The 20693-nt window shown below is 36.9% G+C and overlaps 1 protein-coding gene across 4 annotated transcripts in view; it reads left to right on the top strand.

The window, feature by feature from the left end:
* Positions 1-20693, top strand: part of SYCP1 (synaptonemal complex protein 1) — a 132746-nt gene that overhangs the window by 32915 nt on the left and 79138 nt on the right. For all 4 annotated transcript variants that reach the window (XM_082684980.1, XM_082684979.1, XM_082684978.1 and 1 more), the window contains exon 12: positions 288-396. In XM_082684980.1, coding sequence (XP_082541106.1) covers positions 288-396 — 109 coding nt within the window. The remainder of the gene's footprint in view (positions 1-287; positions 397-20693) is intronic.

Genomic DNA, 20693 nt, shown 5'->3' with positions numbered 1-20693 from the left:
GGAACAGAGGAGGTGCTCCATAATATTTATGGAATAAATGAAAAAATAAATTTTATTATATATCTTCTAAGTTCTAACTTAAAATGAACCTTATAATATTGGGTAGATCATATTAGTTTAAACATTTTTTGAATGAACATTGTGCAAGAATATACTAAATGCCCTTGCACAATTAGCTAAAAAGCACAGAAACAAGTACATAAAATAATCATAGGTGGTGGTAATTGCTAAGGTGTCATGTGTAATTTTTCATATCTCTAATGTATTACTTATATATTTCATTTTAGGTATCACTGCTATTGCTCCAAAATACTGAGAAAGAAAATAAAATGAAAGATTTAATATTTCTGCTAGAGGAATCCAGAGATAAAGTTAATCAATTAGAGGAAAAGACAAGTAAGAATTTACATAAGAAAATATAATAATGTGTCTTATGTATTACCCTTATTATATTTCAAATTCTGGCTTTCATTGTAGTTTTGTTGTAATGTTTTCCAGTGCTGTAATTCTCAACTTGGTTTGAATCAGTTGGAGAAGGGGTGTAATAGAGTCACTTAGGGAACTTTTTCATTGTACATGTGCTCTTCTTTTCACTTTTCCATATTCCCCGCTTCTTTAGAATTACAACAAAATACTCCAAGAAAACAAGGATTTGTTTTTCTTTTTGTTTACTGATGCATTCCAGGTGCCTAGAACAGTACATGGCACACAGGACACTCAACTGTTTCATGAATGACTGAATACACTGGAACATTATAGAGTAAGTGAGTGTTCCTGGAGCAAGACATTTGGAAAGGCATTAGGGAAAATTGCTTTTGAACTAAATCTTTGATTAAAGCTTTACTAGACAGTGAATTGGAAGGGAGAATGTAGGCAGAAGAAATGCCTTGTTCAAGCCCTAGAACTGTCAAAGTTTCTATTTGAAACACTGGTTGGTATGTCTTTGTTAGAGAACTCAGTAGGTGAGACCGGAAAAGAATGGATCAAATTATGAAGAATTTTGAATGTCAATTAGGAGTATCTTACTGAAGATTTTTTAAACTTGCTTAAGGCACTTGGAAGGCATAATACACTTATGAAACACTGTGCACCTTTCAGAGCATCATACGGATTTTGTGATATTTGTAACTTTTCTCTTAAAAAATCCTCTTTTGCATATGACAAATAATTATCTAGTTCCTGTGAAACTATGCCTGCTCATTTGATCTTACAATTATTAATATATCCTATGCTCTAGACATCACAAAATGAACTTCCCCTACATTTTCCATTCTTTCTATGTCCCCATCATACTTTCACTACTTCCTCTACGCAGGAGGAGCCTTTTACCTCGAATCCAAATATTTTGCCTGAATTCCAATGAGCTCCTTATTCTTAAGAATGGCTTAACCATTAGTCATCTGTGACTAAGGGTGCTTGCAGGTAGGGACTGTGTCCATTAAATATCTATGTAACTCAACTCAGTGTCTAGCATATTGCTATGTACCTAGTAGTCAAATAGATATTGGGATGAATGGATATTTAATCTTATCATATAAAACTGGAAGTAATTTACTGGCAGTAAGTAACCAATTCTGTGAGATTCTGCAGACTCATAAGCACTGAAATGTATTCATTTAAGTTACATTTATGTAACATTTAAGTTGTATTCATTTATTATGTCCTATATGTATCTTACTCTTTTTTTCTGTTTTATTTTGGAGATCTATCAACCTGTTTCATAATCCTGCCTTCTTCTGTGTCTAATTTGCTTTTATTTATTTAGTTTTTTGTATTATGTTCAGTTAGCCACTGTATAGTACATAATTAGTTTTTGATGTTGTGTTCAGTGATTCATTAGTTAAGTAAAACACCCAGTGCTCATCACAACATGTGCCCTTCTCAGTACCTATCACCCTGTTACCCACCTCCCCCAACCAGTGAAACCCTCAGATTATTTTCTGGGGTCCCATAGTCTCTCATAGTTCATCTCCCTCTCTGATTTCTCCCCATTTGTATTTCCCTCCCTTCCTCTTTGGTCCCTTGTGCTACTGCTTATGTTCCATATATGAGTGAAACCACATGATAATTGTCTTTCTCTACTTGACTTAACTCACTTAACATAATCCCCTCCTGTTCCATCCATGTTGATGTAAATGGTGGATGTTCATTGTTTCTGATAGCTGAATAATATTCCCTTGTATATATGTACCACATCTTCTTTGTTTAATTTGCTTTTAAACCTACCTACAGAATTCTTTATTTTGGATTAATCATATTTTTTTCCTTCTAAAATAGCCATTTTTTTATTATTTCAAATTCCAGTTCTCCGCTTAAAGTCTGTCTTGCTGTACATACTGTATGTTTCTATTTTTATTTTTTAATCAAAGTATAATTGATATACAGTATTATATTTCAGATATACAATGTAATGATTCAGTAATTCTATACAGTATTCAGTGTTCACCATGAGTGTAGTCCCCAAACAAAGTGTGGTCCCCAAACAACGTTACTACAATATAATTGACTATATTTTCTATGCTATTCTTTTTATCTCCATGATTTACTTATTTTATAAATGGAAGTTTGTACTTCTTAATCGCCTTTTTTTTACCCATCTCCCTTCACCCACCTTCTCTCTAGCAGCCATTGAGTTTGTTATCTGTATTTAACAGTCTGTTTTTTGTTTGTTTTGCTTTTTGGATTTCACATATATATGTGAAATCATATGGTATTTGTCTTTCTGTGTCTCACTCTATTTCATTTAGTATACTACCCTCTAGTTTCATCCATGTTGTCAAATATGGCAAGATCTCGTTCTTTTTTATATGGCTGAGTAATATTCCATTATATATATATGTATGTATATGTATGTGTGATATATATATATATATATATATATATATATATATATCTCCCATTCCATATCTTGGTTATTGTAAACAATGCTGCAACAAACATAGGGGTACATATATCTTTTTGAATTAGTCTTTTTGTTTTCTTTGAGTATATATCCAGAATTGGAATTGCTGGATTTTATGGTAATGCTATCTTTAATTTATGATGGAATATCTATACTGTTTTCCACAGTGGTTGCACCAATTTACATTCTTGGCAACAGTGCTTGAGAGTTCCCTTTTCTCCACATCCTTGCCAACACTTGTTATTTGTTGTCTTTTTGATTTTAGCCATTCTCTGACAGATGTGAGGTGAAACCTTGTTGTGATTTTGATTTGCATTTCCCTGATGATTAGTGATGTTGAGCATCTTTTCAAGTGTCTGTTGGTCATCTGTATGTCTTTTTCAGAAAAATGTGTTTTTAGGTCTTGTGCTCATTTTTAAAAAAGATTTTATTTATATGAGAGAATGAGTAGGGGGAGGAGGAGCAGATGGGGAGGGAGGAGGAGAGGGAAAGAATCTCAAGCAGACTCCACACTGAGAAGTAAACCCAACTTGGATCTCAATCTCAGGATCCTGAGATCATGACCTGAGCTGAAACTAATAATCAGATGCTTCATTGACTGAGCCACCCATATGCCCCAGATCTTCTACTCATTATTTAATTGGATATTTTTTTCCATGTTGAGCTGTGTAAGTTCTTTTATATTTTAGATATTAACTCCTTACTGGATATGTCATTGGCAGATATCATCTCCCATTCAATAGGTTGCCTTTTTGTTTTATTGATTATTTCCTTTGTTGTACAGAACCTTTTTATTTGGGTGTAGTTCCAATAGTTTATTTTTGTTTTTGCTTCCCTTGCCTAAGGAGATATATGCATAAATATGTTGCTGAGATGATGTGGATAGAACTAGAGGGTATTATGCCAAGTGAAACAAGTCAGTCAGAGAAAGACAAGTACCGTATGATTTCATGCATACATGGAATTTAAGAAATAAAACAGATGAACATAGGGGAAGGGAAGGAAAAATAAGATGAAAATTGAGAGGGAAGCAAACCATAAGATGCTGAACTCTAGGAGACAAACTGAAGGTTCCTGGAGGGAAGGGGTGGGATGGGAGAAGGGATGGGCATTGAGGAGATCACTTGATGTATTGAGCACTGGGTGTTATATGCAACTGATGGATCACTAAATTTTACCTTTGAAACTAAGTAAAAAAAAAATGTTGCTGAGGACAGTGTCCAAGAGGTTACTGCCTGTGTTTTCACTAAGGAAGTTTATGGTTTCAAGACTCACATTTTGGTATTTAATCCATTTGAGTCTATTTCTGTGTATGGTGTAAGAAAGTTGTCTAATTTCATTCTTTTAAATGTTGCTGTTCAATTTTCCCAGCACCATTTATTGAAGAGGCTTTTTCCCATTATTATATTCTTATCTCCTTTGGTATAGGTTGATTATATGTGTGTGGGTTTATTTCTGGGCTATTATGTCCCATTGATCTATGTGTCTGTTTTTATGTCATTACCATACTATTTTGATTACTACAGTTTTGTAGTGTATCTTGAGATCTGGGATTGTGATACCTCCAGCTTTGTTGTTCTTTTTCAAGATTGCTTTGACTCTTCAGGGTCTTTTGTAGTTTCATTCAAATTTTAGAATTGCTTGTTCTGGTTCTGTTAAAAATACTATTGGTATTTTGATAGGGATTACATTGAATATATAGATAGCTTGGGGTAGCATGGATGTTTTAATAATATTAATTATTTTAGTTCAGGAGCATGGAATGTCTTTTGTTGTATCCTCTTCAGTTTCTTTCATCAATGTCTTAGAGTTTTTGGGTACAGGTCTTTCACCTCCTTCTCCTTGGTTATTCTTTGGTATTTTATTCTTTTTGGTGCAATTGTAAATAGGTTTGCTTTCTTAATTCTCTTTCTGCTATTTTTATTATTAGTGTATGGAAATGCAGCAGATTTCTGTATATTTTTTATCCTCTGTCCTTACTGAATTAATATATCCATTCTAGTAGTTTTTTGGTGAAGTCTTCAGGATTTTCTGTCTATGGTATCATGTCATCTGCAAATAGTGAAAGTTTCACTTCTTTCCAACCAATTTGGATGCTTCGTATTTCTTTTTATTGACTGCTTGCTGTGGCTAGGGCTTCTAGGACTACGTTGAATAAAAGTAGTGAGTGGACATACTTGTCTTGTTTCTGATTTTAGAGGAAACGTTTTCAGGTTTTCACCTTTGAGTATGATGTTTGCTGTGGATTTTTCATATATGGCTTTTATGATGTTGAGATAATGTTCCCTCTAAGCCTACTTTGTTGAGGGTTTTTATCACAAATGGCTTTGTGTACTTTGTCAAATGCTTTTTCTGCATCTACAGAAGTGGTGATACAGTTTTTATCCTTTCTCTTGTTGATGTGGTGTGATCACTTTGATTGATTTGCAATATTGAACCACCCCTGCATATCAAGAGTAAATCCCACTTGATCATGTGAATGATTTTTTAAATGTATTGTTGGATTTGGTTTGCTAATATTTTGTTGAGGATTTTTACATCTATGTTCATCAGAGATACTGGCCTGCAGTTATCTTTTTTGTGTGTGTGGTGTCTTTATTAGGTTTTATTATCAGGGTAATGCTAATCTCATAGAAAAGATTTGGAAATTTTCCTTTTCTATTTTTTTGGAATGGTTTGAGAATGGGTATTAACTGATCTTTAAATATTTGGCAGATTAACCTGTGAAGCCTGGACTTTTGTTTGTTGGGAGTTTTTTGATTACTGATTCAGTTTCATCGCTAATATTCAGTATGTTCAAAATTTCTATTTCTTCCTGATTACGTTTGTGAAGATTTAAAAAAGAAATAATTTATCATCATCTTTTAGGTTGTCCAATTAGTTGGCATATAATTTTTCATAATATTCTCTTACAATCTATTGTAGTTCCTGGTGTTCGTTGTTATTTCTATTCTTTTATTTCTGGTTTTATTTATTTGAGTCCTCTATTTTTTTTTTTCTTGGAGTCTGGCCAAAGTTTGTCAATCTCATTTCTTTTTTAAAATAACTAGCTTTGGTTCCATTGACATTTCTAGATATATATTTTTTAAGATTCTGTTTCATTATTTCTGTTTTAGTTTTTATTATATCCTTCTACTGGCTTTGTACTTTCTTTCCAGCTCCTTTAGGTGTTAAGCCTAGGTTGTTTACTTGAGATTTATTTTTTTAAAAATTTATTTATTTTAGAAGGAGAGAATGCAAGTGGGGGTAGGGCAGAGGAGAGGGAAAGAGAGAATCTCAAGCAGACTCTGTGCTAGGAGTAGTCCCCAACATTGGGCTCAGACCCTGAGATCATGACTTGAGCTGAAACCAAGATTTGGACTCTCTTTTGTTTGTTTCTTGAGGTAGGCCAGTTATACCTATAAACTTACCTCATAGAACTGCTTTTGTCCCAAAGATTTTGGACTGTTGTGTGTTTTTTTTTAATTTATCTCAAATTAATCAAAATATAGTACATCATTAGTTTCAGATGTGGAGTTCAGTAATTCATCAGTTGTACAGAACAGCCAGTGCTCATCACATCATAGGCCTTCCTTAATTCCCATCACCCAGTTAGCCCATCCTCCCACCCACCACCCCTCCAGCAATCCTCAGATTCTTCCTTCTAGTTATGAGTGTCTCATGGTTTATCTCCTTCTCTGATTTCTTCCCATTCCATTTTTCCCATTCTTCCCTTATGATCCTCTGCACTCTTTCTTATATTCTTCATATGAGTGAAACCATATGATAATTGCCTTTCTCTGATTAATATTTTTCGTGTAGCATAATACCCTCCAGTTCCATCCATTTCACTGTAAATGGTAGTATTTCATCCTTTCTGATGACTTCCTAATATTCCATTGTGTGTATATACCACATCTTCTTTGCACATTGATCCATCCACAGACATCTTGGCTCTCTCCACCATTGCTGCTATAAACATTGGGGTGCAGGTGCTCCTTCAGATCACTATGTTTGTGTCTTTGGGGTAAATACCACTAGTGCAATTTGTGGGTCATAAGGTAGCTCTATTTTTAGCTTCTTGAGGAACCTCCATACTGTTTTCTGGAATGGTGGTACCAGTTTGTATTTCTACCAACAGTGTAAGAGGGTTTCCCTTTCTCCACATACTTGCAAACATTTGTTGTTTCCTGACTTGTTAATTTTAGTCGTTCTGAATGTTGTGAAGTGGTATCTCATTGTGGTTTTAATTTGTATTTCCCTGATTCCAAGTGATGTAGAGTGTTTTTTCATGTGTCTGTTGGCCATTTGTATGTCTTCTTTGGATAAATATCTGTTCTATCTTCTGTCTATTTCTTTATTGGATTGTTTGTTTTTGGGGGGTGTTGAGTTTGATAAGTTCTTTGTAGATCTTAGCTACTAGCCCTTTATAGGATATGTCATTTGAAAATATTTTCTCCCATACGTAGGTTGCCTTTTAGGTTTTTTGATTGTTTCCCTTTTTTAAATTGTGTTGTTAGTCACCAAAAATACATCATTAGTATTTTATCACCATAAAATACATCATTAGTTTTTGATGCAGTGTTCCAAGGTTCACTGTTTATGTACAAGACCCAGTGCTCCATGCAATATGTGCCCTCCTTAATACACACCACCAGACTCACCCATCCCCCACAAAAATCCTCAGTTTATTTCTCATAGTCTCTCATGGTTCATCTCCCCCTCTGACTTCCCCCAATTTACTTTTCCTTTCCTTCTCCTAATGTCCGCCATGTTATTTCTTTTGTTCCCCAAGTAAGTGAAACCGTATGATAGTTGACTTTCTCTTATTTCACTCAGCATAATTTCCTCAGTCCTGTCCATGTTGATACAAAAGTTGGGTATTCATCCTTTCTGATGATTGAGTAATATTTTATTGTATGTATGGACCACATCTTATTTATCCATTCATCTGTTAAAGTCTTGGATTTTCCACAGTTTGACTGTTGTGGACATTGCTGCTATGACCATTGGGATACCTATGGCCCTTCTTTTCACTACATCTGTATCTTTGGAGTAAATACCCTGTAGTGCAATTGCAGGGTCATAGGGTAGCTCTATTTTTAATTTTTTGAGGAATCTCCACACTATTTTCCAAAGTGGATGCACCATCTTGCATTCCTACCAACAGTGTGGAAGGGTTCCCCTTTCTCCACAACCTCTCCAACATTTGTTGTTCCCTGTCTTGTCAATTTTTGCCTTTCTGTCTGGTGTAAGGTCGTATCTCAATGTGATTTTGATTTGAATCTCTCGACTAATAATGATGAATATTTTTTCATGTGTCTGCTAGCCATTTGTTTGTCTTCACTGGAGAAGTGTTTGTTCGTGTCTTCTGCCCATTTTTTGATGTGATTATCTGTGTTGTGTATGTTGAGTTTGAGGAGTTCTTTATAGATCTTGGCTATGAACCCTTTGTCTATAATGTCATTTGCAAATATCTTCTCCCATTCCGTGGGTTGCCTCTTTGTTTTCTTGACTGTTCCTTTGCTGTGCAGAAGCTTTTGATCTTGATGAAGTCCTAAAAGTTCATTTTTGCTCTTGTTTCCTTTGCCTTTGGAGACATGTCTTGAAAGAAGTTGCTGTGGCCGATGTTGAAGAGTTTATTGCCTATGTTCCCCTCTAGGATTTTGATGGACTCCTGTCTCACATTGAAGTCTCCTAATCCATTTTGAGTTTATCTTTCCGTATGGTGTAAGAGAATGGTCAAGTTTCATTCTTCTATATATAGCTGTCCAACTTGCCCAGCACCATTTATTGAAAAGACTTTTTTCCACTGGATATTTTTTTCCTGCTTTTTTGAAGATTATTTGACCATAGAGTTGCGGGTCCATATCTTGGCTCTCTATCCTGTCCCATTTGTCAATGCATCTGTTTTTGTGCCAGTACTATGCTGTCTTGGTGATCACAGCTTTGTAATATAGCTTGAAATCAGGCAGTGTGAGTCCCCAGCTTTGTTTTTCTTTTTCAGCATTTCCTTAGTGATTCAGATACTTTTGTGGTTCCATACAAATCTAAGGATTGTCTGTTCTAGCACTTTGAAAAATGCTGGTAGTATTTTGATTGGGATGGCATTTGAAAGTATAGATTGCTCTGGGCAGTAGAGACATTTTAACCATGTTTATTCTTCTGATCCATGAACATGGAATGTTTTCCCATCTTTTTGTGTCTTCAAGTTTTTCCATGAGTGCTCTGTAGGTCCTCGAGTATAGATTCTTTACCTCTTTGGTTAGGTTTATTCCAAGGTATCTTACGGTTTTTGGTGCTATAGTAAATGGAATCAATTTGCTAATTTCCCTTTCTATAGTTTCATTGTTAGTGTATAAAAAAGCTACTAATTTCTGTGCATTGTTTTGTATCCTGCCACATTACTGAATTGTTGTATGAGCTCTAGTAATTCAGGGGTGGAGTCTTTTAGGTTTTCCATATAAAGTATCATGTCATCTGCAAAGAGAGAGAGAGTTTGACTTCTTTGCTAATTTGAATACCTTTTATTTCTATTTGTTGTCTGATTGCTGTTGCTAGGACTTCTACCACTATGTTGAACAACAGTGAGAGTAGGCAATCTTGTTGTGTTCCTGATCTCAATGGGAAGACTCTCAGCTTTTCCCCATTGAGAATGATGTTCATTGTGGGTTTTTCATAGATGGATTTTATGAAGTTGAGGAATGTTCCCTCTATCCCTATACTTTGAAGAGTTTTAATCAGGAAAGGATTTTATATTTTGTCAGATGTTTTTTCTGCATCAATTGAGAGGACCGTGTGGTTCTTTTCTCTTCTCTTACTGATTTGTTACATCCCATTGATTGATTTGTGAATGTTTAACCACCCATGTGTCCCAGGGATAAATCCCACCTGGTCATGGTAGATAATCTTTTTAATGTACTATTGGATCCAATTAGCTAGGATTTTGTTGAGAGTTTTGGCATCCATATTCATCTCGGATATTGGTCTGAAATTCTCTTTTTTGGTGGGGTCTTTTCCTCGTTTGGGGATCAAGGTAATGCTGGCTTCATAGAAAAAGTCTGGAAGTTTTCCTTATGTTTCTACTTTTTGAAACAACTTCAGGAGAATAGGTATTATCTTCTTTAAATGTTCAGTGGAAGTCCTCAGGGAATCCATCAGGTCCTGGAGCCTTGTTTTTGGGGAGGTTTAGTGCTTCAATGTCATTACTAGATATTGGTCTGTTCAGTTTGTTCAGTTTGTCAGTTTCTTCCTGTTTCAGTCTTGGAAGTTTATATTTCTAGGAATGCATCCAGTCCTTCTAGGTTGTTTAACTTAATGGCATATGATTGTTGATAATAATTTCTAATGATTGTTTCTATTTCCTTGGTATTAGTTGTGACCTCTTCCCTTTCATTCATAATTTTATTAATTTGAGTCCTTTCTCTTTTCTTTTGGATTAGTTTGGCCAATGGTTTATTGATCTTATTAATTCCTTCAAAGAACCAGTTTTGTTGATGTGTTTTATTGGATCTCTTTTCTAATTCCTTGATCTCTTCTCTGATCTTAGTTATTTCCCTTCTTGTGTGTGGGGTTGGTTTAATTTGTTGTTAATTCTCCAGTTCTTTAAGGTGTAAAGAGAGTTTGTGTATTCAGGGTTTTTCAGCTTTTTTGAGTGAGGCTTGGATGGGTATGTATTTACCCCTTAGATCTGCCTTTGTTGTATCCCATAGGTTTTGGACTGATGTGTCTTTATTCTCATTGGTTTCCATGAATTGCTTAAGTTCTTCGATTTCCTGGTTGATCCAAACATTTTTGAGCAGGATGATCTTTGTCTTCCAAGTGTTTGAATTCTGCCCAAACTTTTTCTTGTGATTGAGTTCCAGTTTCAAAGCATTATGGTCTGAGAATATGCAGGGAAAAAAATCTCAATCTTTTGGTATTGGTTTAGACCCAATTTGTGACCCAGTATGTAGGCTATTCTGGAGAAAGTTTCATGTGTGCTCAAGAAAAATGAATATTGTGTTATTTTAGGGTGGACTGTTCTGTATATATCTATGGGGTCCATCTGGTCCAAAGTTTCATTCAAAGCTCTTGTTTCGTTGTTGATTTTCTGCTTAGGTGATCTGTCCGTTGCTGAGAGTGGCGTGTTAAGATCCCCTACAACTAATGTATTCTTATTAATATGATTTTTTATTTTGATTAACAGTTGGCTTATGTAGTTGGCTGCTCCCATGTTGGGGGCATAAATATTTAAAATTGTTAGATCTTCTTGGTGGATAAACCCTTTATGAATGATGTAGTATCCTTCTGTATCTTTGACTATAGTCTTAGCTTAAAATTTAATTTATCTGATATGAGAATCACTACCCTAACTTTCTTTTGAGGTCTGTTGGCACAAAATATGGTTCTCCATCCCTTCACTTTCAGTCTGGATGTATCTTTAGGTTCAAAATGTGTCTCTTGTAGATAGCATATGGATGGGTCCTGTTGTTTTATCCAGTCTGCAATCCTGTGCCATTTTATGGGAGCATTTAGGCCATTCATGTTGAGAATGATTTTTGAAAGATAAGTTTTTACTGTCATCATGTTGCCTGTGAAGTCCTTGTTTCTGTAGATTGTCTCTGTAAATTTCTGTTTATGTCACTCTTGGGTTCTTTCTGCTTTTATACACCCCCTTTGTAGTGCCAGTTTGGTGGTCACATAATCTTTGAAACTTTGCCGATCTTGGAAGCTGTTTATCTCTCTATCCATTCTGAATGTCAGCCTTTATGGATTAAGTGTTCTTGGCTATGTGTTCTTCTCATTTAGTGCCCTGAATATGTCGTGCCAGCCCTTTATGGCTTGCTGGATTTCTGTGGACAGGTCTGACTTTATTCTGATGGTCCTCCCCCTGTACACAAGGAATCTCTTCCCCCTAGTTGCCCTTAAGACCTCTTCTCTGAATTATAATTCATGAATTTCATAATCACATGCCTGGAGGTTTTTCTGCCCTCATTGATCTTGGGGGATGTCCTCTGCCTCTAGGACACTAACACTTGTTCCATTCCCCAGATTAGGGAAATTTTCATCCAGATTTGTTCAACTATATTTTCTAGTTCATTTGTTCTCTCTCTCTCTCCATCTGCTTAGGGATTCTCTATAATTCTGACATTGGAATGTTTCATGGCATCAATTATATCCCTAATTCTGTTTTCATGGCTTGTCAACTATTTGTTCCAGGCCTCCTCCTGACCCTTCTTCTGTTTGTCTTCTCGATCACTAATTCAATCTTCTACTTCATTTACCCTAGTTGTTAAGAGTATTTAGATTAGATTGGATCTCATTGATAGCATTTTTAAGTTCTGCCAGATCAACTCTCACTTCTGCCTTTAGAGATTCTACGTTGCCACTAATGGTCTTCTCCAACCTAGCCACTGTCTGGATAATTGTTACCCTGAATTCAATTTCCAACATATTGTTATGTGCATATCCAATAGTTCTGTGGCAGAGGTCACAGTCTCTGAATTTTTCCTCTATTGGGTGTTCCTTCTCTTAGTCATTTTGGTGAGAGGTGGTTGAAAGGATGTATAGCTGAAAATATCAACTATGATACAGGCAAGGTGCACCATCGATATTTTTGGAGGAATCGGATGTCACCATCAAAAAGAAAGAAAATAGAAAAAAAGAGAAAGAGAGAGAGATAAAAGAAAAACCCAGCCAAAAAGAATAAGATTTATAAAGTACAAAAACAAAAACACACAGAAACACTGACAAAGAATAAGACAGGAAGGGGCACTTGGGTGGCTCAGTGGGTTAAGCCACTGCCTTCGGCTCAGGTCATGATCTCAGGGTCCTGGGATGGAGTCCCGCATCGGGCTCTCTGCTCAGCAGGGAGCCTGCTTCCTCCTCTCTCTCTCTCTGCCTACTTGTGATCTCTCTCTAATAAATAAATAAATAAATAATCTTAAAAAAAAAAAAAGGAATAAGACAGGAAGGTGATTAAAAACCCTCAATGTGCGTGAGGAAGGTTATTTCCAGTCTTCCTGGGTGTATCTTGTTATCTTTGTTAAAGGACTCAACTTTTTAGAAGTACAGAGAAATTAGAACTGATATATATATATATCAGTTCTAAGTTCATATATATATATATATATATATATATATATATATATATATACACACACACACACACATATATATATATACACACACACACACATATATATATATAGTATCGAATGGGGAAAAAGGACTAACTTGAATCATCTATCTATCTATCTATATATTAAAAAAAATAAACAAAGGTAGGGGCCCCTGGATGGCTCAGTGGGTTAAGCCTCTGCCTTTGGCTCAGATCATGATCCTGAGGTCCTGGGATCGAGCCCCACATCGGGCTCTCTAGTTGGCAGGGAGCCTGCTTCTCCCTCTCTGTCTGTCTGTCTCTCTGCCTACTTGTGATCTCTGTCAAATGAAAAAATAAAATCTTAAAAACAAATTAAAAAAAAGAAAGGTGTATGAAGAATTTCAAGTTATAAAGTTATTTTGGAATATGTTGTATTAAACATCTAGTTAAACTGGTTAGTATTTAAAAAAAATAAAAGAACAAGAATTATGAGAATGAATTTATTAGTTGTGTATAATACCCAGTGCTCATCACAACACATCCCCTCCTTAATTAATACCCATGGCCTGGCTATCCCATACTTCATTCCCATCGCCTTCTGTAATCCTCAGTTTGTTCCCTGGAGTCCAGAGTCTCTCATGATTTCTGTTCCTTTCTGGTCTATGTTACTTTTGGGCTCTCTCTTTGTTTACAGAATTCTGTTTAATATTCTTATAGGGCTGGGGTACCTGGGTGGCTCAGTGGGTTAAAGCCTCTGCCTTCAGCTCAGGTCATGATCTCAAGGTCCTGGGATCGAGCCCCGCATCGGGCTCTCTGCTCAGCGGGGAGCCTGCTTTCTCCTCTCTCTCTGCCTGCTTCTCTGCCTACCTGTGATCTCTGTCTGTCAAATAAATAAATAAAATCTTAAAAAAAATATTCTAATGGGAGTGGTTTAGTGATCACAAATTCTTTTAGTTTTTGTTTGTTCTGGAAGCTCTTTTTTCTCTCCTTCCATTCTGAATGACAGTCTTGCTGGATAAAGCATTCTTGGCTACACATTTTTCTCATTTAGTACCTTGAATATATCATGCCAGTCCTTTCCAGCTTACCAGGTCTCTGTGACTAGGTCTCCTGTCAGTGTAATGTTGGACCTCTGGTTAAGGGCCTCCTGTCTCTAGCTGGTTTCAGGATTTTCTCTTAAGTTCTGAAATTTGCAAGCTTCACTATTATAACGCTGTGTGTTGATCTGTTTTTATTGATTTTGATGGGGATTCTCTGTGTCTCCTGGACTTGAATGTGTGTTTCCTTCTCTGCATTAGGGAAGTTCTCAGCTATGATTTGCTTACATGTATCTTCTGTCCCTCTTTCTCTTTCCTCTTCCTCTGGGAGTCCAATTATTCTAATACCATTTTGCTTTATGGTATCACTGATTTCTAGAAGTCTTCCCTCATGATCCAGTCATTGTTTTTGTCTCTTTTCCTCAGCATCCTTACAGGTGCATTTTGGTCTGTTAGAAGACACTAGATCCCAAAACTGTAAAGAAAGAAAACCTTCTATGTGTGTGTGTTTCTATGTGTATATATGTATATATATATATGTATACATACATACATACGTACACAAAAATAAAATTGAATACAGTGAAAGAAGCCAAAAATGAATATACTTATAAAATGTAAATGTAAAAATTAAAATTTAAAAAAGACTTTTAAAAGTTCATACATAAACTAGTTGAAAGGGAAAAAGAAAAAATAATTCTAAACTGAAAGACTAAAGAATCAAGAGAAAAAACCTTGAATGCTATACTATTTTCACCTTATGTGGAGTTTTTCAGTTCTGTGTGATCTGTAAACTTGGTATTAGCCTGATATTCCTGCTGGTTTCTGGGGAAGGGGTCTGTTGCACTGATTCTCAGGTATGTCTGCCTAGGAGGAGTTGCACTGACCTTGACAGGGAGTTGAGCTCAGGGTAAGCTGCTTCAGGTTGCTATATGTGGTTTTGTTCCCTGAAGGCTTCCCATGCCACTTTAGAGGATGAAAGTAAAAATGGTGGTGTCCTGATTTCCAGCTCCAGAGCTGAAAAATTATGACCCCCCCCCCCACACTCTTCAGTTGCACCCTCAGGGAAAAGCAGTCAGTCATTCTTGTGTGGGGCCAAACTCTGCAGACTCCTGCAATGTGCACCCACATGGCTCCTCTCTGGGGAAAGGAAGAGATTCTTCCCGTGGTTCTGCCACTTGTTGGGTCTCCCTGCTTGGAGAGTAGTTGCCCAATTGTGCTGAGGTTTGTGGTTTATGGCAGCATGGAGGTGAGGCCCACTCCTGGGCTCCCTGATTGTAGCTGGCTTCTCTGCTCCAGTGCTTGGGAACTCACTACACTCAGTCATCTCTGTTCTTTTTGTGACCCTGTGGATCCTGAGACCACTGTCCCACCTGGGATTCTGCCCTGCTTTGGCACCTGAACACATTTTAGACAGGGATGTCCCTTACTGGAGCAGAATTCTAAAAGTTCTGATTTTGTGCCCAGCTGCTGTATTACTTTTTGATAGTCAGATTATGAAGACTTCTAATCCCCATGGTTTATCTTCCAATATATCCCTTCAAATTCACTTATCCGCACCTCTTACCTTGCAAAAAGTGGTTGCTTTTTTATTTGTAAAATTGCAGTGATTCTTTTCTTAGATCTTAGGTTGAATTCATAGGTGTTCAGAATGAGTTGATTGATATGCAGCTGAACTCAAGGGACTAGATGAAACAAGGGTCCCCTACTCTTCCAGCATTTTCCCTCAACTTCCTGGACTGTTGTTTTCACTTTTATTTGTCTTCAAGTATTTTTTCAATTTGCTCTTGATTTCTTTATTTTTTTTTAATACTTTTACTCCTTTGATTTCTTTATTAATCAATTTGTTGTTTGGTAACATGTAGTTTAGTTTCACTGTTTTTGTGTTCTTTCCAGATGTTTTTCCTTGTAATTGATTGCTAGTTTTGTAGCATTGTGGTCAGAAAAGATGATTGATATGATTTTGATCTTCTCAAATTTATTGAAAATTGTTTTGTGGCCTACCGTATGATCTGTCCTGGAGAATGTTCCAGGTGCACTTGAAAAAAATGTGAACTCTGCTGTTTTTGGGTGGAATATTCTGTGTATGTCTTTTAGGTACATCTGACCTATTCATTTGAATATTCATTCAAAACCACTGTTTCCTCATTGATTTTTTTTTTCTGTCTGGATGATCTCTCCACTGATGTTAAATGGAGTGTTAAAGCCCTTAATATTATATTACTATCAATCTCTATCTTTATGTCTGTTAATATTTGTTTTTTGTATTTAGGTTCTTCTGTGTTGGGTGGGTAGGTACTTTTAGTTGTTATATCATCATGTTAGATTGATCCCTTTATTATGTATTGTCCTTTTGTTTTGAATTCTCCAAATTTTTATTTAAATTTAAGTTAGTAAACATAGAGCGTAATAATAGTTTCAGGTGTAGAATTTAGTGACTCATCACTTACATACAATACCCAGAGATCATCACAAGTGTCCTTCTTTGTTTTTTGCCATAGTCTTTGCTTTGAAGTCTATTTTGTCTGATATATGTATTGGTACCCAGGCCTCCCATGACCACTGACACTTCCATTTGCATGGCACATTCTTCCATCCGTTTACTTTTAGTCTGTATGTGTCTTCAGGTCTGAAGTTAGTTTCTTGTAGGGAGCATATTGATAAATCTTGTTTTTTAATTTTTTTTATCTTTTAAAAAAGATTTTATCTTAGAGCATAAGTGAGGGGAGAACAGGGGATGGGAAGGGGGGATCTCAAGCAGACTCCCTGCTGAGTGCAGAGCCTGATGTGGGGCTCTGCTCCCATGACTATGAGATCATGACTTGCACTGAAACTAAGAGTCAGTTGTTTAACCAACTGCGCCACTCAGGTGCTCCTGTTCTTGGGCTGTGTAATTCTTCTTTTTGTCTTTTGTTCAGCTTAATTATTTTCCGTTATTTTTTTTCTTGTGTCATTAATTCATTCTGCTGCTTCTTCAGCCTCCTTCCCCTCCTCAGCTCCTATAATCCTTTTTTCCACTAAACCACATTTCCAAACTTCCTACCTTCTTCGATGTGGCCTCTTCTCTCCTTTTAGTTGTGAAGTTTGTTCTGTCACTCTTTTGGTCAAATTCTGCAGTATTTAGGATGATATGATAGTTATCTAGTCATGTTTGTGGCATGAGATGAGCCCAGATGAGAGTCCTCCTATTGCGCTGCCATCTTCTTTATCTATTAGAGCCCGGAGCATATTAATCACCATTGTTTTAAATTCCATGTCTAATATTTCCAATATACCTGTCATGTGTAGGTTTGATTCTTTTTTAAAAATATTTTTGGGGCACTTGGGTGGCTCAGTGGTTTAAGCCTCTGCCTTCAGCTCAGGTCATGATCCCAGGGTTCTGGGATCGAGCCCTGTATCGGGCTCTCTGCTCAGCGGAGAGCCTGCTTCCTCCTCTCTCTCTCTGCCTGCCTCTCTGCCTACTTGTCATCTCTGTCAAATAAATAAAATATTTGAAAAAAATATTTTTTTTTTATTTGTGAAAGAGAGCAAGCACAAGCTGGTAGTGGAGCAGAGGGAGAGGGAGAAGCGGGCCCCCCATCGAGCAGGGAGTCTGATTCTGGGCTTGATCCCAAGACCCCAGGATAATGACCTGAGCTAGAGGCAGACGCCCAACTGACTGAGCCACCCAGGTGTCCCCGTAGTTTTGATTCTTGCTCTGTTTCTTCAAACTGTGTTTTTGCTCTTTTGTTTGTCTTTGTAATTTTTTTTAATTTTTTATTTTTTATAAACATATATTTTTATCCCCAGGGGTACAGGTCTGTGAATCACCAGGTTTACACACTTCACAGCACTCACCAAAGCACATACCCTCCCCAATGTCCATAATCCCACCCCCTTCTCCCAAACCCCCTCTCCCCAGCAACTCTCAGTTTGTTTTCTGAGATTAAGAGTCACTTATGGTTTGTCTCCCTCCCAATCCCATCTTGTTTCATTTATTCTTCTCGTACCCACTTAAGCCCCCATGTTGCATCACCACTTCCTCATATCAGGGAGATCATATGTTAGTTGTCTTTCTCTGCTTGACTTATTTCACTAAGCATGATACGCTCTAGTTCCATCCATGTTGTCGCAAATGGCAAGATTTCATTTCTTTTGATGGCTGCATAGTATTCCATTGTGTATATATACCACATCTTCTTTATCCATTCATCTGTCGATGGACATCTAGGTTCTTTCCATAGTTTGGCTATTGCGGACATTGCTGCTATAAACATTCAGGTGCACGTGCCCCTTTGGATCACTACGTTTGTATCTTTAGGGTAAATACCCAATAGTGCAATTGCTGGGTCATAGGGCAGTTCTATTTTCAACATTCTGAGGAACCTCCATGCTGTTTTCCAGAGTGGCTGCACCAGCTTGCATTCCCACCAACAGTGTAGGAGGGTTCCCCTTTCTCCACATCCTCGCCAGCAGCTGTCATTTCCTGACTTGTTGATTTTAGCCATTCTGACTGGTGTGAGGTGATATCTCATTGTGGTTTTGATTTGTATTTCCCTGATGCCGAGTGATATGGAGCACTTTTTCATGTGTCTGTTGGCCATCTGGATGTCTTCTTTGCAGAAATGTCTGTTCATGTCCTCTGCCCATTTCTTGATTGGATTATTTGTTCTTTGGGTGTTGAGTTTGCTAAGTTCTTTATAGATTCTGGACACCAGTCCTTTATCTGATATGTCGTTTGCAAATATCTTCTCCCATTCTGTCAGTTGTCTTTTGATTTTGTTAACTGTTTCCTTTGCTGTGCAAAAGCTTTTGATCTTGATGAAATCCCAATAGTTCATCTTTGCCCTTGCTTCCCTTGCCTTTGGCGTTGTTCCTAGGAAGATGTTGCTGCAGCCGAGGTCGAAGAGGTTGCTGCCTGTGTTCTCCTCAAGGATTTTGATGGACTCCTTTCTCACATTGAGGTCCTTCATCCATTTTGAGTCTATTTTTGTGTGTGGTGTAAGGAAATGGTCCAATTTCATTTTTCTGCATGTGGCTGTCCAATTTTCCCAGCACCATTTATTGAAGAGGCTGTCTTTTTTCCATTGGACATTCTTTCCTGCTTTGTCGAAGATTAGTTGACTGTAGAGTTGAGGGTCTATTTCTGGGCTCTCTATTCTGTTCCATTGATCTATGTGTCTGTTTTTGTGCCAGTACCATGCTATCTTGATGATGACAGCTTTGTAATAGAGCTTGAAGTCTGGAATTGTGATGCTACCAACGTTGGCTTTCTTTTTCAATATCCTTTTGGCTATTCGAGGTCTTTTCTGGTTCCATATAAATTTTAGAATTATTTGTTCCATTTCTTTGAAAAAGATGGATGGTACTTTGATAGGAATTGCATTAAATGTGTAGATTGCTTTAGGTAGCATAGACATTTTCACAATATTTATTCTTCCAATCCAGGAGCATGGCACATTTTTCCATTTCTTTGTGTCTTCCTCAATTTCTTTCATGAGTACTTTATAGTTTTCTGAGTATAGATTCTGTGCCTCTTTGGTTAGGTTTATTCCTAGGTATCTTATGGTTTTGGGTGCAATTGTAAAAGGGATTGACTCCTTAATTTCTCTTTCTTCTGTCTTGCTGTGGGTGTAGAGAAATGCAACTGATTTCTGTGCATTGATTTTATATCCTGACACTTTACTGAATTCCTGTATAAGTTCTAGCAGTTTTGGAGTGGAGTCTTTTGGGTTTTCCACATATAGTATCATATCATCTGCGAAGAGTGATAATTTGACTTCTTTGCCGATTTGGATGCCTTTAATTTCCTTTTGTTGTCTGATTGCTGAGGCTAGGACCTCTAGTACTATGTTGAATAGCAGTGGTGATAATGGACATTCCTGCCGTGTTCCTGACCTTAGCGGAAAAGCTTTCAGTTTTTCTCCATTGAGAATGATATTTGCGGTGGGTTTTTCATAGATGGCTTTGATGATATTGAGGTATGTGCCCTCTATCCCTACACTTTGAAGAGTTTTGATCAGGAAGGGATGCTATACTTTGTCAAATGCTTTTTCAGCATCTATTGAGAGTATCATATGGTTCTTGTTCTTTCTTTTATTGATGTGTTGTATCACATTGACTGATTTGCGGATGTTGAGCCAACCTTGCAGCCCTGGAATAAATCCCACTTGGTCGTGGTGAATAATCCTGTTGAATCCTATTGGCTAGTATTTTGTAGAGTATTTTCGCATCTGTCTTCATCAAGGATATTGGTCTATAGCTCTCTTTTTTGATGGGATCCTTGTCTGGTTTTGGGATCAAGGTGATGCTGGCCTCATAAAATGAGTTTGGAAGTTTTCCTTCCATTTCTATTTTTTGGAACAGTTTCAGGAGAATAGGAATTAGTTCTTCTTTAAATGTTTGGTAGAATTCCCCCGGGAAGCCGTCTGGCCCTGGGCTTTTGTTTGTTTGGAGATTTTTAATGAATGTTTCAATCTCCTTACTGGTTATGGGTCTGTTCAGGCTTTCTACTTCTTCCTGGTTCAGTTGTGGTAGTTTATATGTTTCTAGGAATGCATCCATTTCTTCCAGATTGTCAAATTTGTTGGCGTAGAGTTGCTCATAGTATGTTCTTATAATAGTTTGTATTTCTTTGGTGTTAGTTGTGATCTCTCCTCTTTCATTCATGATTTTATTTATTTGGGTCCTTTCTCTTTTCTTTTTGATAAGT

This window comes from Mustela nivalis, assembly GCF_964662115.1.
Source record: "Mustela nivalis genome assembly, chromosome: 10".
Classification (NCBI taxonomy): domain Eukaryota; kingdom Metazoa; phylum Chordata; class Mammalia; order Carnivora; family Mustelidae; genus Mustela; species Mustela nivalis.
Note: the sequence above shows the minus strand (reverse complement) of the source record. Positions and strands in the feature narration are given on the sequence as shown.